The 27093-nt window shown below is 50.0% G+C and overlaps 1 protein-coding gene across 2 annotated transcripts in view; it reads left to right on the forward strand.

Moving 5' to 3' along the window:
* Abtb3 (ankyrin repeat and BTB domain containing 3) overlaps nt 1–27093 on the forward strand; it is a 260855-nt gene that overhangs the window by 159271 nt on the left and 74491 nt on the right. For both annotated transcript variants that reach the window (XM_046429657.2, XM_046429656.2), the window contains exon 3: nt 5999–6203. In XM_046429657.2, coding sequence (XP_046285613.1) covers nt 5999–6203 — 205 coding nt within the window. The remainder of the gene's footprint in view (nt 1–5998; nt 6204–27093) is intronic.

Here is a 27093-nt window from a genome sequence, read left to right on the forward strand (position 1 = left end):
ACATGGAGATGGTGGGGTGTGAAGCGGACCAGTAATGTGAGGAGTCCCCCTGCCCGCCCGTCTCCCATGGCCAGTCCTCCTAGGAGACAGACCTGAGGTCCCTGATCCAGGTGATGCTCTGCCGCTCATGGTGGTGGTGGTGGTGATGATGGTGGTGATGGTGATGATTATGGAGGTGATGGTGATGGCGATGCTGATGGAGATGATGGTGGTGATGATGGAGATGATGGTGGTGATGATGGAGATGATGGAGGTGATGGTATTATTATGGAGGTGATGGTGGTGATGATGGAGATGATGGTGGTGATGATGGAGATGATGGAGGTGATGGAGATGATGGTGGAGATGATGGTGGTGATGGAGATGGTGGAGATGATGGAGGTGATGGAGATGATGAAGGTGATGGAGATGATGGTGGAGGTGATAATGGAGATGAGATAATGATGATGGTGATGATGACAAACATGGTGATGATAGAAGAATAGTGCTGAGTACTGAGTAAGCATACACAGTGTACCACACCCGGTTCCAAGTACTTTGAATGCTTTATATGTATTTCCTCATTTAATTCTGTGGAGGAAGTACTATTATTATCCCCATTTTACAAATGAGCAGACCAAGGTTATGTACTTCATGGATATTTTTCATTTAATCCACATAACAAATCCATTATGTCATAATGACTCCTGCTTTCAGAGAGGTTAAGTAACTTACCAAGAGTCACACAGCTAGATAGTGGCAATTTGGAGACTCAGATTCAGGCAGTCTTACCCCATGCTGCCTTTTCCCAGGGTACGAGGCACGGTCTCTGCCCTTGAGGCTCAGCACGGGAGATGCAGACAGTTAACAGTGAAGTGCCACATAATTAAGCAAGCACATCGTAGCATGTAGGCAAAAGGGCGACTTGATTCTGACTGGGGGCATCCTGGAGGGCTCCTTGGAAGAAGAGGCATTTGATCACGTCCCTGAAGTCTTCAGTAACTGGGGGACAGAAGAAAGGGCAACCCACAGCGAGACCACAGTCACCAAACCAGGGAGCCTGGAATGGCAGGGCGAGCTGCGTGGTGGCCTGAGGACCCAGGGAGCACCTAGCCCACCCAGGACGAGGGTGCCCAGCAGCCAGGCTTCCCAGCTCCTGGGGAAGGGAAGAGGTGGTGGAGGGGCCATGATGTGGGCCCCTTCTCTTCTCTACTCCCTTTTGATTTTTCTTGTTTCATGTTATTTAATGGGAGCTTTTGAAAGAGAGAGGCAGAAAAATAAGCGTGTTCTCATCTAACCCTGGATGTGGAAGGTAAATACCACGCGGTGAGCTTGTGATTCTGATAATATAAATAGCACACGGCAGAATTCAAAGTTCAGAGACTAGAGAAAAGTGGGATGGGAATGTCACCCTTAATCCCCACGGGCGGAGAAAGCTTTGGTCAACACGCTGGGTTTTCCCTGCCCGTGACTTACTTTATGCACAGTTTTTAAACCATAATCCTGATCCCAGTGTTCGCAATTCTGCACTTTCCTTTTTGCCATTAGCCATTTTAACATGAAGGCTCTTCCTCGGACTGTTGCAGAGAGGCGTGAGCATCTTTAATGACCTCACGGATGGACTATTTAATCTCGTGGCTAATCGAGGCTTCCCTGAGCCAAGCTTTTTATATGCGAAAATTCATTGGGTCAAACTTTAGAGCCCGTAAATAGGGTTTGGGTGCAGACCCTTGTGAATGAAGACTTGGTTGGATTTTGAATTCTTACTCTAGGACACATTCCCAGAAGTGGGCTTTATGGCTGAGGGCTTGGGACATGGGTTAATACCTTTGCTACACCATGCTCAATTGCTCCAAGACGGACGGACAGCTGGCCAGCTGTTGTGGCAGCCTTTGAGAGAGGGACCCGGGTCCCGGGGGGGTGAAGACACACAGGCCTGAGAGCCAGATGCGCTGGGGGTTGGAACCTTGTCTTCCCCCCACTAACCCTGTAGCCTGGGGCCTCGGTTTTCTTATCTGTAAGACAGGGTTTCCCTCTTTGGGCATGGTGGACATTCTTTTTGGGGACTACCCCGTCATCAGATCCGTACAGGACATTTAGCAGCATCCCGAAACTTGACCCACTGGGTGCCAGTAGCCCCTGAACGTGACAATCCCAAATGTCTCCAGATACTGCCAAATGGCCCCGGGAGGCAAGATCAGTTGGGGACCACAGCTGCAAAATTGAGATAATATTGATCCACACCACGAGGAGCACCCAGAGGGCTGGACACAGTGTCCAGCAGGTGCTCCGCGTGCCTGGCGTGGCCTCCGTGATTAATGGATGACAGCTGTTTCCATTTTTCATGATAATAGTGACCATTATGGTCTCCTGCTATTGGACACTGCAGAGAGGACACCTGGGAGGGCGGGCTGGACCAACAAGGGGCCAGTCCTGGCTCTCGGGGCCTCTTCCAGCACGTTCCCGAGCCCTCCTGCTGTTTAGGACGGGGGAGTGCTGGGAGGGGTCACTTCCTGGGGAGCCAAGCCCTTCATGCTGTCCTCCCTGTCCCTCAGCCTGGCCGCCCTCAGTTTCTCAGATCCTGCCAATTCACTGAAAGGCAGCCCCTTACCCAGTGTTTGGTAATCCCCAGGTGACATAGGACTGTGTCCCCAGGTGAGATAGGTGACATAGGACAAAACCTCCCAGAAGCTTTTGAGAGTCCCCAGGTGGCCAACAACCCATAGCCACTCTTTCTTCCTGCCTTGCTGGGGCTCAGCATGGGGCTGCCCAGAATCTGAGGCCGTAACCCCCCCAGAACCTGCCTGAAGCCCCACACCCCTCTCCTGCTGTGGCTGGGGCCACCTTTGCCAACCCTGACACCCAAGCCGAGGGCAGTTCTGGAAACCCCCCGTCCGTCCTGCAGCTGCACCGTGTCCACACCGCCCTCCCCTCCTCTGCACGGGGCAGCAGATGCCACCAGTAGATGGCAGCCAGACGGGCACGGAGCTCTCTGCCCCGACTCTGGTGTGCCGAGGCTGCTGTGATCCTGCAGGCCTTAATGAGTCAGGGCTACTGCCACAGCATGAAGACCCCTCCCTTGCCCTTGTAGGTGGCCTGCTGTGCCCTCGAGCCCGTGGCAGTGGCCGGGAGCCTGTTCTTACCCTCTGTGGCAGGGAGGTCACTCACTCTCCTCATTGGTAAGATGCGTGTGCTGTGAGGACCCACGTCACGGGGTTGTGTGGCCCTGGAACAGTCCACACAGGGTTCTCAGAACTGCACCCCACACAGGAAGCGCGGGGTGTAGGCTTGGTAACACCCCCACAGCCTCGTCCCATGGCCCCCAAACCAAGCTGCCCGGCTGCACATTTTCAGGGTTCATGACAATGGCCATAACTAGCCACAATAAAGAAATGTGGGCCGTTCACAGTTTTCAGGGCAGAGCCCGGTCAGCCTTGCGGGGGGCCCAGGGCCATTGATCCGATGGACCAGGCTTCCTGGCACGTCGGTGTGGACGTACTCTTTAGAACAGTGGTCTTCCATGTTTCCCATCTGTGGCTCCTTGGCTTCCCTCCCCACCTGCCTCTAAAGGAGCTCGTCTTTCCCTGATTCTTCTTTTAATTTCTTGGGTGTGTTTTCCCGCTGTGGGAAATGGAGAGAGGAAGAGCAAGCTCTGGACTAGGAATGGTAAATTTCGAAGAGGTGTAGGGAAGCAACCCCCCTGTCTCCATCATTGGTGCTGCTATAGCAAAGTACGTGAGACTGGGAAAGCTTAAAGATTAGAAATGTATTTCCTCAGAGGTGTGGAGATGGAGGAATTCCAAGATCAAGGTGCCAGCAGGTTTGGCGTCGTGAGAGCTGGCTCTCTTTGCTTCCGAGATGGTGCCTTGTTCCTGTGTCCTCAAGCAGAAGGCAGAAGGACAAGAGAAGAGGGTTTTTCAGCTCTGAAAAATAGGAAGGGAATTTGCCTTTTTGTTCCCTCAGGACCCTTAGCTGATTAGACAGTGCCTGCCTGCAATGGGTGAGGGCAGATCTTCTTTACCCTGTCCACTGGTTCAAATGCCAATCTCTTCCAGAACCGCCCTCACATATGTATCCAGAAATAATGCCTGACCAGCTATCTGGGCATCCCCTAGTCCAGTCAAGTTAGCATCTATAAGTAGCCATCACACCCCTGACTGTGGTCTCTTCAGCCCTGGCCCTTGCTGTCCAGGTATTAAGCCCCTGGATTGTACTCTAGTTAGCTTGTCCTCATGTGGCCTTGGAATTCAGGTAACTCAAGAGATCTTCTTTCTTCTGACAACTTTTATCAGAAATAACGACTGCTTAAGATCTTGCCTCCAGAAGGATTTTGAAGCTATATTTGCACTGGGTAGGAAAGAGCTCTGAGGACCTTTCCACAGCTGACTCCCCTTAAAGAGGGCCAACAGCCCCACAGCTGACTCCCAAAAAGCCCCCACTGTCAATCATATTTTGAGGTAGTGCCCCCCATTGGGACACAGAAACCTAGATAGGAGTTCTAAGCCTCCAGAGGAGAAGCCCCTCCCTCCTGCTCTGCCACACTTTCCTGGGTTTCGATTGCAGGCAAAGGTGGAGATGTTCCGCGGGAGGGTGGAGAATGTGCAGGTCTGAAGGCTAGATTTCTGCTGGACAGTGAGGCACGGGCCTGGGGAGGCTGGCACCGCATCAGAGATTGTGTCTGCACACACACGTGTGTGTGTGTGTGTGTGTGTGTGTAGACAGGAAGAAAGACTGAGAAAAATTTATTTTAAGAATTGGATCACGGGCTGGGGTTGTGGCTCAGTGGCAGAGCGCTTGGCTAGCACGTATGAGCCCTGGGTTTGCTCCTCAGCGCCGCATGAAAATAAATAAATAAGATAAAGGTATTGTGTCCAATTACAACTAAAAAGTAAATATTTAAAAAAAAATTGGATCACTTGGTCATGGGGCTGGCTGCAAGTCCAAAATCTACCAGATAGACCCACAGGCTAGAAATTCTAGTAAGAGTTAATGCTGCCCGTAGCAGAATTCCTTCCTCTTTGGGGAACTTTTAATACCTTTAACTGATGGAATGAGGTCCACCCACATTACGGAAGGTCATCTGCTTTATTCAAAGTCTAGTGATCTCAATGCTAATTACACCTTTAAAAAATATCCTCATAGCAACATATAGAGCAGGGTCTGACCAAATGACTGAGCACCGAAGCCCAGCCACACTGTCACATCCAATTAACCATCACAGCGTCCTAGCGTCCTAGTGTACAATCCAGTCTGCTGTGCATGGGATGATTCTAAGTTGGACAATGCAGTGCGTTGAATAATACCAATCCCAGAGTGATTCTTTCCCATTCATTTGTTACTTTAAGAAGAAAGACTCTGTTGGATATGAGCCCCTGACCCTTGTCTAACACTTACTATTTGGAATAAAAGAAAGCGGGGCCAGAATTCAGCTAGAAATGAATTACACTGCTCTGTGTTTGCTGGATTTACTTTTCCATCAACTTTCTATTTTGGACCATGGACTGATATTCTTCCATTTGTGATAGTGACATCATTTTCCTTTTTTTAGATAGATGTATTTAAGTAAAACAAAATGAGCCTCTTTCACTTTAATTAAAGAATTATTTAAGAGGAGGGGAGAATTATTTAAGAGGAGGGGAGAGTGTTCTGGAAAGAGCAAATAGTATATGCACAGTGTCGGAGAGCGTAACCCGTTCTTGTGTCTGCAAATATCATTAGCTCTGACATAGGCCTGGGAGCCGGGCACAGAGGCTTCCCCTGCCTTGCGTTCCACAAGCACAGGAGCAATGACCCCGGCAGCCACTGAGCTTGACACAGCTCCCAGGTCCGGTAAGCCCCTGACAGTCACGTGATGAACACATGTTCTCCTCTCTGCCTGATATGTGACCTGGAGGTCCCCTGGGGTCGCTTCAGTTAAGGAAGGACCCCAATGATCAGAGTCTCTAAAGAGATCTTCAGGCACAGCTTCTCTGCGAGTGTTGTCTTCCTGGAGGATCTGACGTCTTGCTTCTGTCCACAGGTGACCTGGTGTCCCGCGCCATGCATCACCTGCAGCCCCTCAACGCCAAGCACCACGGCAACGGCACCCCCCTACACCACAAGCAGGGGGCGCTGTACTGGGAGCCCGAGGCCCTGTACACCCTTTGCTACTTCATGCACTGCCCGCAGATGGAATGGGAAAACCCCAACGTGGAGCCTTCCAAGGTCAACCTGCAGGTGGAAAGGTAAGCCTGGCCTGTCTCCGGTGGCCAGAGAGAAGTTCCCCTGGTCACCTCAGCCTGCCACTCTGGGGAGCAGTGAGGGTCCATGAGGGGAGGGATCCTGGGGTCAGAACCTCCCCCTTCCCAAAACTTGTCGCGGGGTCCAGATGGAAACCTTGTATCCTGAGGGGACAGCCTAGAGCCAGGGTTCTCCAGAATTGGCTCGTCCTGTTTAGGTAAAATGGCTTTGGTCATGGAGTGGGCCTGAAAATCCAGGGAGAAGGGCCTCTGGGCGCAGCCGGCTTCCTTGTGGGTGAAGTTGTCTCCATCCTCCTTCTTTATGGCCTCCCTGGGTGTCGCGACCCCTTGCCCGCAAAGAAGACGCAACTCGGGAATCTTCTTTCAACAGTTTATTCAGGCCCTGGATATTTCTTCTTCTCTCTCTCGGATGCCCCTCCCAGCCTTAATAAAGCATCCCAAGCCCCAATGCAAAGCTGCCGCGTGGAGCTTTCTCACAGGGTGGTGAAAAATCATGTGCCAACTTTCCCAGATAAGAAGTTGTTTGTCACAGACCACAGTGGAGCCAGCGTCATCTTGTAATGGCGACCATAGTCTGCAGAAACAGCAGAAGCGGCTCACCACAGTTCCCCCTTTTCTGTTTTCTTAAAACAATACAGGCGAGAGTAGAGGTCCTATCCCACTGTGCAGAAGTGGCTGCATAGTATGGCTCAGTCCTAAGGAGGGCCCTTCCCCAGATCTGAGGCCATATCAGCCGGCGCCTTTTTTCGTGGGGCGGGGCGTGGACGCGTCTAACCCGCATGCAATAGGACATGCTCTCCTTGAGGTCCACGTCAAGGATCACTCAAGTGCAGTGCCTTGCCTCGCATCCTGTATCGTGACGATGGTGGACGAAGGGGGATAGCTGAGGCTGAACTGTGGCTGTTTATAATGACAAACAAGTTGACAGCACCCTGAAAGAAAGGCACGAACTTTAAGGCGATAGAAAAGCACTAGTGTGGAAACCCATCTGCGTGCAATGGCAGTAAGACCGGCAGAGTGCAAGGGCTTTCCAACACTAAGAGAATAACAAGGAAAGTCATGTCGATCCCAGTGCAATGTTATAATAACTTGGGGTGTAACGACCATGACAAAGGTTTACTGCTTAAGATGCGCAAGCCAGACTTGAGGCGAGTTGCCATTTTCTAAAGCTGCAAGAGCTTGTATGATCATAGCCTTATCGTGAGCACTGCGGGCCTTAAGGCGACAGAGAAGCCACAGAGTGCAACACATTGCCCCAAAAATGCCTACCCCCACCCACTCTTTGAAGAAGGAAAAAGCAGAAGATATCCAATCGGTGAATTGACCCAAAGTCACAGGATCGACACGGGTACTGTTCAAGACAGCTATCTGGGTTAGTTGAGACTGGATCATGTTTTCTGCTTCCATGGACCAGGTTTCGGACGGATACTCCCCGATGATGTGGGAGGCATTTCTGGAATCAAAAAATCTGACAGAGGTTATACATAAATGTGCACGTTGATCAACACAACCCAAAAGCACCAAGTCGGCCAATTCTTCTACCTGAGCTTGGAGTAAATCTATTCTTTGGTTGGCAGCTAAAATCCCTGACAAAATATGTTGATTAATTGAATTTTGAGATTCAAGTATGGTGGATGTTTGTTGAATAACCTGATTAATAGTGGCAGCAGTTTGAACCTGGCTGGCCATGGCTACTCCAGCTGTAACTGCTGCAGCAGCAGATACCGCCACAGCTGTCACTATGGCTGCCGTAATTCCAAAATCTCTACGGGCTCTAATCAGTTCAACAATAGGAAAGGATTCTGGATCTGCAGTAACTGGGATCGGGACAAAGGTTGGAAATTTCATAACCATTGCCATAGTCCAGGAGCCATTCCAACACTCAGACAAATAACAGGTAATATTAGAGCAATTAAGCATCCCCTGTAATGTAACATTAGCCAAAAGAAACAGGAACGGAGATTGGAGACAGACTGCTGAGGAGGGTAATGTAGCATTAAACAATTGTGAATTGTGTGAAGTAATTTTAAGTCTCCTATCTCGCTCCGAGTCTTGGGTACTGCCAGAAACATTAAACAGCCAACTTTGGACTCCTAATATTTCCCTGGGGAAACACAAGCGCGGACTAGACTAGCCCAATCTGAGGGAGTCATGCAAAATCTAGTAAGTCCCTCCACCTGAGTGAGAGTGAAAGCGGCATCTATGCCATAAGTGCGGACAGATTCTGCCAAGGTTTTAATTATCTTAAAGTCTAAAGGCTCATGATATCTTCCCCTGTTATTGTCCTGAAATACAGGGTATGCAAGTCCCATATCTGTATTAACTGTCCTCCAAACTTGTGCATGAAAAGATCTCCCGGAACCTTGGCTCCCCCCCACATACGGAGGTGGGGCAATCGGCACCATATCTTCTTCTAGATATTCTACCTCCTCCTCCTCAGAGTTTTGTTGACCAATGTTAACTCCCTTCCCCTTCTTACAGTAGGCCTGTGTGCCCTGTGTCTCCTTTTTCTTCTTTTTCATTTTTATCTTATGTAGTTGTTGTAACAATATATCAAGGTCCTCAGAACTCTCTGAGTCGCTTGTGTTCTCAGGCGTTTTTAATTCAGTCAAGTCTGGGTAGAGCCTTCTCCTATTTTTATCTTCAGGCTCTTTTGCCTTCTCACTACTGTTACTTTTAATACTCTCTGCCACTTCACTACATGATCCTTCAGATTTTTCCTCATGCAGTTGCTCAAGAATAGCTTGACCCTCACTCACAGCTTCCTGGCATTTACCATCTGTTATACATCTTCTAACTAACTTCCAAAGTGGTATAATGCCACCCTGCAAGGTACCTTGCTCATGAGCGAAATCTAGATCTTTCCCTAATTTGTCCCAGCTGGGAACCGTAAGACTCCCTGAAAAAGCAAACCAAGGAGCCGCTATATCAGCTTCTCTTAAAAACATCTGCAAAGTACTCTGCTTTATCTTAAGTCCTTTTGAATGTAACAACCCATCTAGGGCCAACAAAATTGGGCTTGAAGAAGCAACGCCCATAATGTTTTTAGAGCTATAAAGAAAGTGAAAGTACAAAAGTCCCCGCTCTCTTCCTTTTACAGGGGAGCGTTCCGTTCTATGAATTCCCCGCTCTCTTCCTTTTACAGGGGAGCGTCCCTGTCGTCACAACAACAAAAGAAGCACAAAAAACAAAAGCGAAATGACACAACAAAAGAAACACAGAAAACAAAAGCGAAAGTACACAGTGCAGCTGCAATAAAATGTAAGGCTCTCTCTGTGTTTACAGAGGAGCTACCCCGCTTTGGTCGCGGATCCCACTTATTGGGACTAACCCCGCTTTGATCGCGGATCCCACTTATTGGGACTAACCCCGCTTTAGTCGCGGATCCCACTTACCTGGGACTAACCAGTGCACCACCCCTGACTGCTGAAAGTTCTGGTTCCCGGGTCTCGGCACCACTTGTCGCGACCCCTTGCCCGCAAAGACGCAACTCGGGAATCTTCTTTCAGCAGTTTATTCAGGCCCTGGATATTTCTTCTTCTCCCTCTCGGATGCCCCTCCCAGCCTTAATAAAGCATCCCAAGCCCCAATGCAAAGCTGCCGCGTGGAGCTTTCTCACAGGGTGGTGAAAAATCATGTGCCAACTTTCCCAGATAAGAAGTTGTTTGTCACAGACCACAGCGGAGCCAGCGTCATCTTGTAATGGCGACCATAGTCTGCAGAAACAGCAGAAGCGGCTCACCACACCTGGGTCCACGGGGAACCAGAAACACTAGCTCAGCCACAGGGGCTTCTCAGGTGGCAGGAGGCTGGGCCACCCGAGAGGAGGACAGTCTGGGAGGAGGCCTGGCTTGGGCTGCCCCCAGCTCTGCCCCTCTGCTTCTGAGTGGCTGAAGCAAGCTGTTCCCAAGGTTTCCCAGGACTCTCTGGGGACAGCTTCACCCTCTCAGACACAGGGCTTTAGAAACAGCCCTAGGGGGAGCTGCCTCCTTTAGCAGCGGGTTCATGGATCCTCCCTCCATAGTGGCTCACAAACCAGGCCCCGGCCTCCACACAGGCCCTGTTCGCTCTGAGTACCATGGGAGTGACCCCAGTTTATCAAAGAGAGACTCCAGGAGGGCAGACTCTGTGGCCCGACTTCCTGGCTCAAGTCTCAGCTCTTCTAATGAAAAGCTGAGGGGTCCTGGGAAAGTGTGCCTTAAACTCTGTGCCTCAGTCGTCTCTGTGCCTCCTCATCGGCAAACCAGGGACACAAAGAGTAAATCCTTCCTAGGACTGTCGGAAGGTTAAATGAGCTGAACAGTGCCCAGTACATATAAGTGCCCAATAAATGCTGGCTTTCATTATTGTCATTGTACGGTTATGCGCACGTCGCTGAGCGCCTGCCAGCATGGGCTCCGTACGATTTTCCTTTCTGTTAGTTCCTAAAGCTCCCTGGTTCTCCAAAGCTCCGTGGATACTGTTTTTGCCAGAATAGACCGGGCTCCCTCCCCAAATCACGCATGTCTCTGGACTTTTTAGTTAAGGGAAGGGGATGGAGCATAGACCAGGTGGAGCTTGCTTCTTATTTTTGAAGAATCCCGAGTTAGCATCCATATGTCAATCCGCATGTCAATCTAGGGTGGAGTAAACGTATCAGGGGTTATGCAAGCCTCTCGGTGTCCAGGCCACCTCAGGGGACATCCCGTGCATATTTTCATGTGCAAACATGCCCCAGTGAAATGCCCAGGGTCCCTGAGTAAATTTTTAAAAATCATCTGAGTTAACACCAACGCTTTGCTTGCCCTGACTGTGCGTCCCGAGGGTTGAGGGGATAGAAGCCACTGGCCTCCCACTAAGGAACCCCAGATGCATCAGCCCCTGTCCTCGACAGGATATAGTGTACCTTCTCTGGCTCGCTTCCCCCATGACACCCCAGACCCCCATCTCCCCTCAGATGAGCTCCTCCATCTTCAGCCAGACCCTGCCTCCCTTGAGCCTCCCCTTCCACTCAACCCTCCCCTCTGGGATCCACCATGGAGTCTTACACTCTCCACCTGCCTCTGCTCATAGCACCTTATTTTCTGCCTAGCACAGAAATTTTAAATTATATATGTATTTCTGAGCTTCGTGAGGATAGACAATACCTCTGTTTGGGCCATCCGTCCACAGCCAAGGCCAAGCTCAGCACCTGGGGCAGAGAGGGAAGCAACAGACGTTTGTAGAATGAAGTGGCGATCTTTGACTATTTCTTGAGTTTTTAAAACCTGTGAGATGCTCGTGGGTGGGACTTTACTCCAGAAACTTTATTGCCTTGGAAAGAAAGAAAGATAAATTTTGTAAGATTTATGATTATCTACTTTCCAAATAGTAAGGATAAATGTAAACACCTTAGTGTTGATGGTAGGTTCCTGTCTTAAATAGACTCACCCTAAGTCTCGAACAAGGTTTCCCTCCCCTTTATCATGATGGAAATATTGTTGTAGGGACAGCCGAGGCAGGGCACCAAAGACAGCAGGAAACAGTTTTGTTTGGCTGCAGCCAGGTTCAGAGGGCACAGCTTTTGCTGTAATCAATCAATCCCCTGAACCCCGAGTTCAGGGAGTTTCGGAGTTTTATACCCAGCGTGTAAGGGGAGGGGCTCAGAAGTTCACAGTCTGCAGAAGTTCACATAAAAGCAGCTTTTTCTTTCACTGTTCTGGGCAAGTTAACCCTTCAAGGACAACACCTGAGAAGGGGGTAGCTTCTTCTCCCCTCTCTTTCCTCCCCCTGCCAGCTGTTACCATGGAGCCCAGTTATTAACTTATCTTAAAAATGTAGACATCTCTGTGAAGCCCAGCTCAAGGCCAGAGGCCTGGTTTGCACATTTCTTCAAAGTACTATACTGGATACATGTTTGTGAAAACTAGTAAGGGAGTGTCCAGCACCTGGAGTGCTGGTAACTTCTCGGCCAGTGGCCAAGTAAACAGGGCGACAGGAAAATAGGAAGTTTATCTACATTGAACTCTTTTGCAGAGACTCTTTTGCTGACAGTCCTAAAATCAGCCATGGTGAAAATTTCTGGAGATGCCCAGTTAAAACTTTTCAGTGGAGAAAGGGGTGCCACTTCAATATCAGTGATTCTTGGATGTCTTCGGCCATGGATGATTTCAGTAACTTGTTGCCACATGTGATAAAATAGTAGGATTAATAGGAATAGGAGTGTTTCATTGCCCTAGGTAGCTTGATCTGTCTGGGAGGAGGAAAGAGGAGCTTCACTTAGAAGACTAGACAGATAGGGAGTTCCAAGCACCCCCAGTCTTCCTACAGCAAAGCAGAATTTATACACACGCAGGGACTGCTCTCAGCCCTTTGGCAAGCAGGTTGTACCAACAGATGTGGCAAAACGCCTGCCAGAGGAATCTCAGCCACAAACACGAGTGCGTGATGCTCAGTCACCAACTGTTTAAGAAAATGAATGCTGCGAAACAAAACGGTCTTAACAAATGGAAGAATTTACACTTGAAGAAACTGAGTTCCTAAGCCCAAAGGAACAGAACATTAGGAGCTCATGGCACCCAAATACATCTTGCATGCTACTTTCTATACTAAAAGATCAGCACAGACCATCACTTCTTAATGTTTCTTCATTTGTGACTTGTGATAAAGGAGATCCAAATTTCAACATAGTCCCGTGGACAGAAGCAGGGTTATTCAGAACATCCGAATGCTACTTAGAGCTCCGCTCCACTCCTTTCCCCCAAGGAACCCACATCAGCATGCAGGGGAGGGGAGGTGTCCCTGGTACCAACAGCACTGCCACTTAGGATGCTTAGTCGCAAAAGCTGACCTGCTGTGGTAGCTTAAGCAGAGGGAACCTCAGGGAGGCTGGGCGTTTGCAGCAGGTTAACAGACCCTTTTGCTTCTGCATGAGAATTTGACCTTGGGTTAATTCTCTAGCTCTGTTCCCCTGGAAACCTGATAAAAATTGTGGTTTCCAGGCAACATTGCTTGCAGGTAGAACGAGCCCAGATTGGTCAATTGTATCTGACCTGATAGTACTAGAAATACTTGATAAAGATCCAGAGCTTTGGGCTTCTCTGAATTCACTGACTCTTGTAACCGGCTGTGTCTTTTGAAGAGACCTTGAAAGATAATTTTACAGAGTTGTTAAAAGAGATATTGGGAGTTGTAAAGCAGGACAGCTCCACAGCTACCCAAAGGGATCTCATCTCCTTACAACCTGGGGGTCCCCTGGGGCTGAGAGGTTTCCTCCTGTAGAGAGTGACCAGCTCAGAGAGGGCTCTGGGCGGAGGGGATAGACCAGACCTCTGTAGAGGCATAAAGAGGCAGTAGGGGGGCACAGAGCGCTGGATGTGTGAGGCGCTTTACAATCCATGTAGCTGAATCCTCATCTTGGCCTTGTGAGCTAGGAACATCCTTATCCACTGGTGAGAAAATTAAATCTTTGACCCTACCCTGCTACTTAATAGAAAAATTCTATTGGGAAGCTAAGGATCTTGGTAGCACATTAATATATCTCTGTATTTTTTACATTGATGAAAATAATTCTATTTACCAAATGTAATATGTACATCAATACACATATACATCAGTTAGACAGGAGGAATAAATTCGGGATTTTACTTTTATATTCCGAAGCCAGAATACACGGGTCAGTATCCTGGTTCCAATACTCATTAGCTGTGTGACCTTCAATACGTTACTTAACCACTCTGAGACTCACTTTCCTTATCCTACAATGGGAGAATCTTCTTCAGAGAGCTGTTAAGACACTCTTACCGGTTCAGGTAGTTAAAGTTCTAAAACTCAGCACACATTAGGCTGTTTTAAATAATGGCTATTATTATTCTCACTACTGTGGCGTTTATCACCTGGAGGTATATGGTCACGGGGCCTCTCAGACTTGAAGGATTTGGATCTTGTTAACATGTAGATTCTACTCATTAGTCCTCAGGGTGGGGCCTGAGAGTCTCTGTTTCTAACAAGCTGCAGGTGTGGCCGCCAGTCCAGGGACACTCTGCTCTAGTTTTTGTGTCTGTCTTATCTTCACTTCAGCCTACACTAGCTTCCAAATTTAAGTCGCATGAAAGCAAAAAGTAAGCCTATGACTTTTGTCACCTGGTAGCACTTCACCCGTCATAGGTGCCTAGTAAACATTTCCTGGAGTTTAGGGGCTGGATTGAGCCTCGCAGGCCCTCCACTGTCCTTACCTCTGCATGGGTCCCAGAGGCCAGGCGTGGCCAGCCTACAGCACTCAGGGGGCTCTGGAGCAACTGCCACCTGGGACAGCTCGGAGCCTACAAGGAGCCAAACAAGGAGGCCCAGCTCCCCTTATAGGGCTCAGGATGGCAAATTAGTGACAAGCTGTGGAAAGGAAAGGCCAGGCAGGATGTGACAGGTGTCGTCCCTGGGGACAGCATAGGGTCGGATCCTGAACTTCACCAGCTTCACGCTCTGAACACCTCCTGTCTCTGGGCTTGTCAACTCCCTTAGACTCAGGTGCCTGGGAATGTTTCCCAGCCGAGGGGGAGAAATTGCTCCTGACCCCAGGTGACGAGCTGAGGGACCCGTGGTAAGAACGGCGCTGTCTCCCAACACATGGTTTCAGTCTGGCCAGCTGCACGGCCACCCCCCGGTGTTTCAATATCCACATCTTTTCTGAATCCACTGAACTGGTTCCCCATAGCTGTCTGGTCTGGTCTGATACCAGCTTCTCCTGATTTGAGGGAAAAGGGATAGAAAACTTGACTTTTATGACACAAAGACTAAGGTCCAGAGCTTCCCTGTCCAGCCTGGTAACCACGAGCCATAGGCAGCGATTTGTATTTAAATATGTTGAAATTAAATAAAACATAAGCTTCACTTCCTTAGTGCCACTAGCCTCATTTCAAATACTCAAAAGCTGCTGCAGCTGATGGCTCTTGTGTGGGACATTTCTGTCATCTCAGCGCTGGACCAGAGACTCATTGCAGGAGTGACCCCCTTTAGGAAAACAGCCATGGAACATCCAGAATGCTACTTATAACTCTGCTCCACTCTTTTCCCCCAAGGAACCCACATCAGCATGCAGGGGAGAGGAGGTGTCCTTGGTACCAACAGCACTGTCACTTAGGATGCTTAGTCGCAAAAGCTGACCTGCTGTGGCAGCTTAAGCAGAAGGGAGACCTCAGGGAGGCCGGGCGTGGGCAGCAGGTTAACAGACCTTCTTGCTTCTCCATGAGAATTCGACCTTGGGTTAATTTCTAGCTCTCAGCTTTCCCAAGCAACAAGGAAGGAGCCTTTGGAGAGGCAAGGGACAAGCTCTCCTCCTGAAGTGTATGCCCTGGTCCCAGTTTTCATCATCTTGAACTCAGTTTCTTAAGGCGTGTTCATCACCATCAGATTTTGTCAGGTACTTATGACATCCTATGGGTCTCTGGGTGACGTTTCCTTCCACTGTTATCCCTAGCTTGCTGATAAGGAACGTCAGGCTCAGAGAGGTTGTGCAATATGCTCAGGTTACACAGCTCATCAGGGCAGAGCTGGGGTGCAAAGTTAGGAAGCTTGAGTCCTCCTGAGCTCCCTCTCTACCATGTGTCACACCCAGGGGACAAGGAAGGACAAAAGGATTCCCTGTGAAGGTTAAAAGCCTGCAGATCTGTGTCCAGGAACATCTTGCTTTATATGCTTTCCTCTGCCTCTTTTTTATTTCCTTCTCCATTTTTCCTGGCCTCAGGTCTCAGTGAATATTGTTCATATAAACAGAATAATGATCATCAAATCACTTTATCTGGCTGGACAACAGTTAAAAGCCTTTGAGAAACTTGTTAATCTCTTAAATTGCTATATACGTAAACAGAAAGCTGAGCATGGTGGCACCCACCTATAATCGCAGAGGCTCCAGAGCTGAGGCAGGAGGATTGCAAGTTCAAGGCCAGCCTCAGCACCTTAGCAAGATCCTAAGCATCTCAGTGAGATCCTGTCTCTGAATAAAATACAAAAAAAGGGCTGGGGACGTGGCTCAGTGGATAAGTGCCCCTGGGCTCAATCCCCAGTATCCCCTCGCCCCCAAGAAAAAACATAGAATCTGCATGTTTTATTTTTAACTGACAACTAATGATTATATATACCAATGGGGCACAGTATAATGTCTCATTACATGCACACCTTATGGAATGATCAGATCAGGCTGATTTGCATATCCCATCATCTCAAATGTTTGTCATTTCTTTGTAGTGCGAGCATTTAAAATCCTCCCAGAGACTTTGAAGTGTATAACACATTCTTATTAACCACGGTCTCAGAGCTGTGCAGGAGATCTCAGAACTCACTCCTCCTGCCTGTCTGTTCGTCCCCTGGCCCCTGTTGACCTCCTCCTGTCCACCCCATTGCCACTACCAGCCTCTGCTACCACTGTCCCCCTCTCTGCCCCTGTGATATAACCTGCCTCTTAGATCCTTACCTCAACATTACTTGAGCTTTTCATTTATTGTACTTAAATGCTCTCATTACTTACTGTTAAAGATTTGATCAGTTATCCATTCATGTAGTAACAAAGAGCCAATGCTCACTGGATGCCTGTGCCAGGTCCTGTGCTTAATACTCTACATGAATCAGCTCATGTATCCCTCTCGAAGGCCCCTCAGGTAGATATTATCATTGTCATTGTCATGCCCATTTTAGAGATGGAGAGAGGATGGCCTGTTTGCTCAGCGTGGCAGCCTGGCTCCAGAACTCACAGCGTTAACAGGGACGCTAGCTGTAGAGTGTCTGGCCATGTGCTAGGGAGGGCTGACCCCAGGAGACCTCACAGCTAGGACAGAGGGGAAAGTGCCAAGTGTCCAGGGAGGTGCAGGTAAACTGCTGGGGGAGAAGGAAATCAGGAAGGCAGTATCGACCCAACTTGGAAAGGCAGATAAGATCGGGCAGGGAGCCGTAGAGGTGGGAGGCGGTCCAGGTGAAGGCGCCATTGGCCAAGGCTCCAGGAGGGAATCTGACACACGGTGGGGTGGGGAGGACTCCTAAGGGGCTGGACTGTCCGGGCTGTGAGCAGAGGCCTAGCTGTTTAGCCAATCACTAAAATGCTTCTCCGTGGGTCAGTAAAGAGCCACAGCCCCAGTCCCCTCAATGTCCTCCCCAACCAGTGACTGCATCTTGGCATCTGGCCCTGTCAGGGACCTCAGGGTGCCCTGTCTGCGCCGGGGTCATAGGAGCTGGTCGGGGCCTGGCCTTGCTGGTAGTTAAATACTTAGAATATCATCCCCGAGTGGAAGGCGTGTTGGGGAAGATGATGGGCTGCAGCGTCACAGGGGCCTTCGGGCCTGGAGGATGGACAAGGGGAGAGTGTGACTAAACTGCAAACCCTGCTCCCCCTCCCTCTGCTTGGAGCCTGCTGACCTGCCCCTCTGGCGAAGAGGGCCCTGCCCCTCCTGCGAGGAAGGCCCCGCCCCTCTGGCCCCTCTGGGGAGGAAGGCCCCGCCCCTCTGGCCCCTCTGGGGAGGAAGGCCCCGCCCCTCTGGCCCCTCTGGGGAGGAAGGCCCCGCCCCTCTGGCTGGGAAAGCCCCGCCCCTCTAGCTGGGAAGGCCCCACCCCTCTGGCCAGGAGGGCTCCACCCAATGGGGAGGAAGGCCCCGCCCCCTCTGCCTGGGAAGGCCCCGCCCCTCTGGCGGGAAGCCGCCCTTCTCCACAAATCCTTTGGTGAATAACCCCAGCAGCTGTTGGGAGCTGGTATACTAGGCCCTGGGGCTAGTGCTTCTCCAGATTCCCCATGTAGCATCACAGGCCCCTCCCAGATGCAGTTATTCTGCCAGTTTTACAGATGGGGGAGTGAGAAATTCAAGGACGTGCCCAAGGTCACACAGCTAAGTCAGGAAGGGATGGGCAGGAACTGAGCCCTGCACTGTGAGTCCGGCTGTCCTCTGGGTCACCTCCCTGTGGCCCTACACTGCCCTGGCATTTTGCATCGTCTCTGCTGCCAGACCGGAGCTCCTCACAGGCAGGGTCAGGGCCGTCCGTCATCTGGTGCTCTCTCCGGCAGCCATCCAGGGCCTGGCGTTGAGTGGGTGAGACAGCAAGATCAGTCAGGGACACGGCAGCAGGGGGATGGGACAGGGACAGATGTAAGAACCTGTTAGAAGTTTCTTGAAAGAGTCCCCCAACAAGACAACAGAAGCCGTGCATCATGGGTGCCATTCTCTGTGCCTCTCAGGGAGACATGTCACTGTTGGCCTCCTCCCTGCTCTTGGATGTCCCAAGGGAAACCACATGGACCTCCCAGAATTTTTGGCTCTTTCTCATTTGCCTGGAACTGGCAGCCCCTTGTATGCTCCGTATTTGGAGCTGAGGTCACTGTGAACACTCTGGAAAAACCTTTTCTTAAAAAATAGAATTAACAAAAATTAGCCCTTAAAGCCACGAGGGCAAATTGACAGCTGCCCATCAGGGCAGGGCCGAGGCAGGAGCCCAAATGCCCGGGAGCCAGCGGCCTGCAGAGAGGATGGTCTCTGAGCACAACCAGCTTCATGACCATCTGCCTCTGCCAAGCTTCCACTTTTATTTTTATTTCTGAATGCCTTCAGAAATAGTGATATCAATCGTGGCCAACACGTAGCTGGGTTTCACGTGGTGGGAAATAGCCCAGGTGGCAAATCTGGTCACTTGCTCAGTGGACAGATCGGAGTTAATTTTGCATTCTTTAAAGTCTGACGTTGCACACAAAGTCTCTGCACGTCGGTGGGTTTCCTGGGTTTTGATTGATTTAATCAGTCCCTCCACCTTCCATTTTACCCTCCTCATGGACTGCATCTTTTTTTACAGCTACAATATGAGGTGCTATAAATTCCAATTTTTATGTTATTGTAGGGTTTTTTTTCCTGAAAAGGTATATATTTTTATTTTTTTAATTTTGGAAAATATAAGAAGAAAGATTAAAATTACACAATTCTGATACCCACATGCAGCCAAAATTAGTATTTTAGTGTATTTTCTTACCTTTTTTAAATGCAAATAGGGAAGGCTTTTTAAATGGTTGTACTATGTATGTACAACTTTATATCTTTTTATTTCCCTTAATAGCATACAATAAGCATTTCTTAGTACTGCTCCAGAACATCTATACACATCATTTTTAATGACTGCAAAATATTCCACCTTCTGAATGGATCGTAATTTCCTAATGGTTCCTGGGTTGCAGGTCATTTGGGTTGTTTCCAATTTGTGAATTGCTGTTCTTTCCAAACTACCCACAGTAGCACGACTAAGCTGTCTATGGAGAGGAAATGGGTATAAAAAGAGTGGTCTGTTTGGAGGAGAGTGACTGAGGAGTTAATCCGTGGGGCCTCGGATGGCCTGGGTGAGCAAGAAATTGCAGAAGGAGAGCCCTGGCAGGAAGCCCTGCCCAGGCACCCCACACCGTTCCTTTTGCAAAGAGCAAGGCCTTGTGGGAAGCCTAAGGCAGAATGGCATCCACCTGGCTCACATCTCAAGAGACTGGTGCTAGAAAAGCCAGGAGAGGCCCAACTGAAACAGGGGGCTGCTCTAGGGAGCCCTGGGAATCCCGCCCATCTTGCTGTACCAGGTTGTGCTACAGTGAAGCGCCCATGAGCACCCTCAGAAGGCCAGGGTTCACCTAGTTCTTTTGCTCCTTTATCATTCTAGACTTTAATTTCCGGTCCGTGTATGTTTTCCCCGTGTATAAGAAACATCACCCGGGAGGAGGCCTCCTTCGTCTTTACATGGGTGGAGAAATTTGGTCAAGAATCAGCCACCCGGTTCCGACCTGCCCAGGAATGTAGGCCAAGGGAGGAGCTGGCCAAAGAAGGTGGATCTTTCCCCCAGGCCTCTCTTCTCACTGCCAAGTTCAAGTGCAAGCTGGCGGCTGGCCCTTTGACAGTCTTTTATCCCACTACTCTGTGAGTCCCTGGCATAGGAACCCCCTCCCAGGCCACTCCCTGGGCCCCACACTGTGAGTGGCGAACCAAGGACCTGGCTGACCTTCCACTGCTCTGCAGCCCCTCCCTCCCCGAGGCGCTGTCCTTTAGACCCCTGAGCACTTCAGAAGAGCATCTCACAAGGCACATTTCGTGCTATGTCCCACATCCTGGTCATCTGCCTTCTTTCTTGACGGCCGCTTTAGGCCCCAGTCCACTAATCCAAAGGCCTCGTCTAACAAGCCTACAGGTGTGGCCAAGGCCAGTCAGACTTGTGCAGTTTGAGGTGCCCTGGAATATCGGGGCCATGTGGCCACACTAAACCCCCTTGCTAGATGGAACACTGGGGCCAGGTTTGATATCCTTGTGTCCTCAGCACAGACCCTCGCCCCAAGGAGACAGCCAGGGAACCCGGTACATGCTCAGCCTGCCCCCGAGGGCTCCTCCTGTGCATGTATTTATCATTTCTCAGGTTCATCTTGCATCCTCCCTCCCACCCCTGGGCTACTCCAGTTCACAATGAATCCTAATAGAGCCTGGCACTGCCTCACCTGATTCCCTCTGCCAGGGTGCTCTTTGCAAACCCTACTCTGTCCCCATTCTGGGCTCAAGGCCGTGCCTCCCAGCCACCCCACTCCCCTCAACCCAGGCTGATTCTGGAGCCGTGACTTCATTGTCTCATAAGGCTTGGTGCATCCCAGAGGGAGGCATAATGGCCCTTTGTCTCATGCTGTCCACATTCGACCATGAGTCCACGGGGGACTGGGACCTCTGCAGTATCACCAAGGACAGATGCTTGGGCATAGTGGTACTTATTTATTCCTTCATCCACTCAACCGATATTTATAGAGCATCCACCATAATGCCTACCTTCCTGGAGCTTACATATTACCAAAGAAGATAGATATCAGGTACAGTAGTATAAGGAGAAATAAAACAGATATTCCGACAAGGTACAAGTGATAAGAGGTGCTGTTTGGGGGAGGGTGATCTAAGGAGGCAGCAAGCCACGTGGATATCTCAGGACAGATCTTGGCAGGCAGAGAGAACAGTAAGTGCAAAAGTCCTGGGGCAGGAGCATTCTTTACGTGCACAAAGCCCAGCAAGGAGGATGAAGCAGAGCACGTGAGGAGACTGGTGGAAGATGGAGTCCAAGGTGGGCAGGGTCAGTACCTGCAGGGCCTTTTAGGCATGCAAAGGAGTTTGGTTTCTATTGCCTGAGTGGTGAGAGGCTTAGTAAAGTTTTGTTCGATTGAATTCTTTGAGTTGAATTGCACTAAAACAACTTGGGTTTCAAACAAGTTTTGAACTGGCAATATCCTCCATCGGCCCTGATCATCTACCAACTCGGGAGTGTGATGAACAACCCCATTTAGCAACTTCAAGACCTCACCTGTCCTGGAACTAGCACAGTCTTGCAAACTGTCTCAGCATTCTTTCTCCTGGTACCACCTTTGCCAGCCCCTCCCCCATGCACCAGGTCCACTGTGATGGCAGGTCCGGTACAGGTGACATCTGCACTAAAAAGCTATATGATCCCAGTGCAGCCCATTATTTCTGTTTCCTTTCTGTTTTTCCCAGAGTCTAAAAAGACTTTGAGGGTCCCTGGGATTTATTCTGGGCCCTTGGCAGAGTCCCAGGGCCTGACTTTTAACCTAGTTTTTACCCAAGCCTGGTTCTCATTAAATCTCAATTATGTGGAATTCCTATCCTTAATGCAACTGGAAATGAGCCACATTTTGCTATTTTTATCATTTGACTGCATCTTTATAACCCATTTCAGAGTGTTATGCCCCAGAGTAAAGGAGGGGAACCACCAGAATTTAAGCTAAGCAAATTTACAGATTTCCATTACACATTCATCAGTTCATCTAGCAAACATTCGTTCATTCACCCAAAGAAAGCTGGCTGGGGACCTCTGAGATCCAGCAGGAGGCAGGGTGAGCTCTGGCCTCGTGGAGCCAGGGCTCCACGTGTGAGGAGAAATAACAGACCCGAGAGTTGATATGACATGTCATCTTGAATAGCGACAAGGGTCACTCTGTGCAAGTTGGAAGGGTACAAATACAAATAGCCCGTGATGACACAAAGGCAGCAGTTGCACAATCTAAATAGTGTCGTGCACGGATTGTGTGCAGGGTGCTGTGGAGGTGGGGGGTGACTGACTGCATTGTGGGTGTGGCGGCCCTTGGGGAGCAGTGTCCAGAGGGGGTGATATTTGATCAATATCTTGAACGCTGGATAGAGACCGTGGAAAGACAAAGAAACAACCACAGGAAAAGAGAGAGAGAGGGATGAACACAGGATATTCCAGAAATGACCGATCATTTGGTGTGGCTGAGCATGTCGGTGCTAAATAGGCGTGGAACGGAAGTACAGAGACTCTTAGGGTGGAGGCGAAGTCTGAAAGTCACAGGGTCCATTGTACATTTGAATCTCTGCCCCACCCCCAAAGTCCTCCCCAGGGCTTGTCCAGCCAAGGCCCCTCCCACCTTCTGAGTGCCAAGCCTCCTCCAAGTCTGTCTTACCTGGAGAGCAGAGACCAGCTCCCTGGAGCAGCTCACCATGGCTGGGGCTTGCAGAACTAGTCCCTTCCTAATTCAGAGGCGGTTCCTGGCTGCTCAGACACTTTCTGAGCACCTTTGTGCAGGGCATGTGTTACCCAGTTTCCAGAGTGGAACCTGGTGCTCATTAGCTGTGTGACTTGCTAACGTGTAGCCATTGACCCAGGTGCCTTGCAGCGTCAGAATTAAAACCCAAAGCTGTCCGGCTCCAGAGCCTGCATTCTTGGGGGACGGCTATCAGTTTAACTCAACATTTAGTTAGCACCTACTCCGACAAAATCCCCCTGTCCTAGGCATTAAAGCAGAAGGTGCCAAGATGAATAAGCATGGTGTCTGCATTCCTGAGATTCCCCTTCGAGGGCTTTGGACAGTGGAGCCAACTCCCAGTTCTTGTAATTATGCATATTTGGCATTGGCTTGTAGCCTGGCTGCTACAACAAAGGAAAGTGACGTTTTGTTCAGGGCAGTGCACAGGCCCATCCTGTTTGGGGCTCTGGGGTGAGCCCACTGCAGGAGCCTCCCAGTGGAGCCCTTGCCCAGGTCTGTGCCAGAAGGATTCAGGCAGGGGATGGACCTGGGAAGGTGGAAGGGAGGCCACTGGTGTGTACAGTCAGACCGAGCGGAACGAAGCTTCAGCTTGGACACATCCCAGGGATGAGCAGAGGAGAATTTATAGCAAGGCCCAGAGGCTGGAGAGCTGGAAGCAGGATGAGAACAGGTGTGAAAGTCTGCAGGAGCCAGCTGTGCGGGCTCACATGTGCAGCAGCGCCCCCTGTAGGCAGATCGTGGTTCTGCACCGTCATGGCTGCAGGAGAAGGGAGTGGGCAGGACCTGACTTGGTGACTTTCCCTACTTTTTTCTGGATCCAGTGTTGTTTTTCTTAATCTAATGCCTATGTTTATATCAATTTTGGCTACATGTTCAATGGCAGATGTAGATGAAGGTGCCTAGTCGTAAAGCTTCCAGAAAGTGCGCTTCCACCCGGTTCCCTTGCTTACCCCCTGACCCTCATTGCTCAGGGGAGGGAGGTGTCCAAGGGCAGGTGATGGCTGTGCCTTACCGCCTCCCTGGCTCCCATAGGACCAGCTCCTGCACCTCAGCCAAGTCTCCACCGACTTCCGCACCTGCACCCTCTATCCTGATGGCGGAGATTGGCTTTGACTCTCCCTTGGGTGGAAGTTCCTCTGCCCCCACCCAGGACCGTCCCCAGAACACAGCCCCTTCCCTGAGAGATGAAGAACGGGGTTCTCCCGAGAAGGGATGAGCCTCACTCCCGCCCCCACCTCACCTGAAGAATTTGCTGGTGGAGATGGGGGGGGACCGGCCCTGGAGGTCTGGCATCAGGAAGCGCCCTTCTCACCGTCCCTTTACGAAGATGGCAGGGTCCCCTCCTGGTTCCCATCCTGGCTCCCTCCAGCCTCAGCCCAGTGCAGAAGGGCCAACACGAAGCCTGAGAGGGACCCTTCAGGGTGTTCTCTTCTCACACGAGTGGAGACCCCATGAGCCTGCGGGAGGCCACGTGGCTGTCTTGCGGACCTGGAGCTGCCTCTTCTGTCCTTCTCTCTTCCCTGATTTAGGCCCCCGGGGGGAGGGGGTCTTCTCTTTCCTGTCTTCTTCTGTGTTCCCTTTATTATTTTTTTCTTTTTACTGGGAAATTATGTCCCCTCTCCATCCCCCGCCCCCTCAGAGGAGCCCCCTCATTCTGCATAGTGACATTCTCTCTTTTTGATTCTTATCATCTCAATTCGTTCCGGGGCTTTGGTGCATTTATAGCTGATCTCACTCTGAAGGGACTTGAACTAAACTCACAGTATGAGTTAGATGTAAGAGAGCCACAGAACCAAGATAACAATACAAAAACGTGTCATTAGGACCAAGGAAGAGCGTTTTACCAGAACATCTCTCCTGGGATTCGTTACTGGAACTCAGCACAAAGTTTAGCTCTGAGTTTCCTGGCTACCAAGGTAAAAATGGAAATAAGAGTCATATAACTGTCATCATCTAATTTAAACACATGTCCACACACAGACACGCACCAACATGTTTACAAAACAAACGCTTCACCAAAGATTCTTTCCAGCTTTAGCAATTTTAGTTCAGGGATGATATGCTTAAGATCTTTCTGGATCTCCTGGAAAGAGTTTAAAAATTCTGTAAACAAGTCTAGGGGTGAGACTAGGGATAAATGAGCCCTACTCGGGGTCTCTGGAATTCAACATGTCGAGTCTGTGACAGCATTTATTGTCCAGGAGTGTCCCCTCGGGGTACAGGAGCCATGACCTTCTCCTACTCGAGTGGAGTTTGGGGTTCGGTGGCTCTGCCCTCCCTCCAGGGGTTCACCACAGAAGCGTCTCGGGCCCGGGGCGCCCATCCATGAGCCAGCTTTGGGTAGAAAGTCTGGGACCCCAGAAGCACTCAGGAAATGGCAGGTGCTAAAAACTCACGACAAGGACGCCGACGGTGAGGACGTAGGTCAAGGTACCGGGAGGAAAGTCAAATGTGAATTGTCTACCATCCTCCGCAGCCCTCTGCCCACTCCCCACGCTATGAGGACCCCCGTCTGAAATGCTACTGACCCCAAAGACACCCGCAGCTCCAGGACCCAGCGGGAGAGCCACGAACCACACGTGGCTACTTAGAATGGCATCAATTAAAATGCTAGTTCCCTGGTCACACCAGCCACCTTCCAGGTGTCCCAGGAGAACCCATGTGGAGGGACACCAGCTGTCTCTGTCGCAGGGGGTCGTGGATCAGCCCCGAGGAGGGCATCTCATCAGAGCAGAAGGTCCCCCGGGACAGTGGCCCATGGTCTTTCCCCGACTCCTCTGTCCAGATTCTCGTTATTTCTTTCAAAACATCCGACTGTTATTTTAAGGAGAAGAGAGGCTCTCTCCCGTTTTAAGTCTCCCTGTGAGGACAGGGGCCCCGGGAGGTGGGAGGATGCCCAGGTCCACAGCGAGAGAGGAGCAGGCCCGGTCCCAGCTGCCTCCGCTCAGGCAGCCCCCAGCGGCACCGCAGGTCCGGGCAGTGCCTGCCTGAGCCTGTGCTTAGATGAAAGGGTCCAGATGGACCCCTGTGGACGCCTCCCCGTGACCATGCTGTCCCCACCAGGCGCAGGGTAAAGTGAGATCCAGGGGTTTGTTACCCGGGGACTATACCGTTGTTTTCAAAGTCCCAGCCCAGGGACAAACTGCAGGCCACCTCCGCCTCTCCTTTAGATCCCCTCTGCTCAGCTGTGCGGAGGAGATTCCTGCTTGGCCTTTCCAAACTGATCGGTTAATTTTAAATTTTGGATTTTTTTTTTTTTTTTTGACTGCTGAAGACTTGGAGGCACGTTTAGATTCCAGGGCATTTCTCTTGTTATTCTTCTTGTTCGGGTTCATGAGGATGCACTCAAAGGCTTTGTCAGTGAATTTCCACAAGGTTAATGAACAAATTCAACTTCCTGTGATTTAGTTTACACCTTTACAGGAACAGACAGAATGCGTTGTAACACGTATTCTAACAAACGTCCTTTCTGAGACTAAATATAGAGCCTCAAGTTTACAAGTTCCCAGTCCTCGGAAGATAATGACTAAAAGAAAAAGAAAATCAAACCATGCTGGCAGAATATGGGATAAATAGAGGTTTAACCTACAAGGTATGGGACTGAGATATGTGTCACTTAGAATTAGATCCAGCTAAGAGTGACAGCTCAGATAGCAGGTGTTTAACCAAGAAAGTTTATGTCTCATATAAACAAAGTCTGAAAGTAAGAATCCAGGGAAAGTACCGTCACTTACGCAGCTGTCAGAAACCCAAGTCCTCTTCTCCTATGGCTCTGTCTCCATCATAGATGGCTTCCATCTCATGGTCCAGACAGGTTGCTAGTGTGCCAGCCATCAGGCCCACTTTCTTGCCCATAGAATGAAGGAAATCAGAGAAATTTGAACCTCTTCCCTTTAGGGCCTTTCATGAAAGTCTCATATGAAACTTCTGCTTCTCCTTCATCATAAGAACCAGTCTCCTAGTTGCAAGGCGGACTGAAAACCATGATCTTTATGCTAGGTACTCATGAGCCAATTAAAATTGGGGGATTACTAAGGAAGAAAAGGAGAACCCATGTGGAGGGACACCAGCTGTCTCTGTCGCACTGTGAAGATATTCTTCATTAAATTTTCCAGGAAAGGGTCGTGGCTAACTCATGGTTCTGCATATTTTTGTCAGTTCATTCTTGTGTTTCTTTTCAAATATTTTTCTGAGGGTATTTTTCCCCCTCTGTGTTTCTCAACTACAATTATAACTGATGAATCAAGTGTTGGGAACTGAGCTTTATTCCAGAAGCTACAGGGCTCTGCCTATACCCCTTCCCCACCTCTCTCCACCATCACCTTCTACCTGTCCATCTCCCCCATCTCTCTCTCCCCCTCTCAGGCCCAGTTG

Source organism: Marmota monax, unplaced genomic scaffold (assembly GCF_021218885.2).
Source record: "Marmota monax isolate L192 unplaced genomic scaffold, Marmota_monax_Labrador192_F-V1.1 WCK01_AAM20220418_F8-fsc00051, whole genome shotgun sequence".
Lineage (NCBI taxonomy): Eukaryota > Metazoa > Chordata > Mammalia > Rodentia > Sciuridae > Marmota > Marmota monax.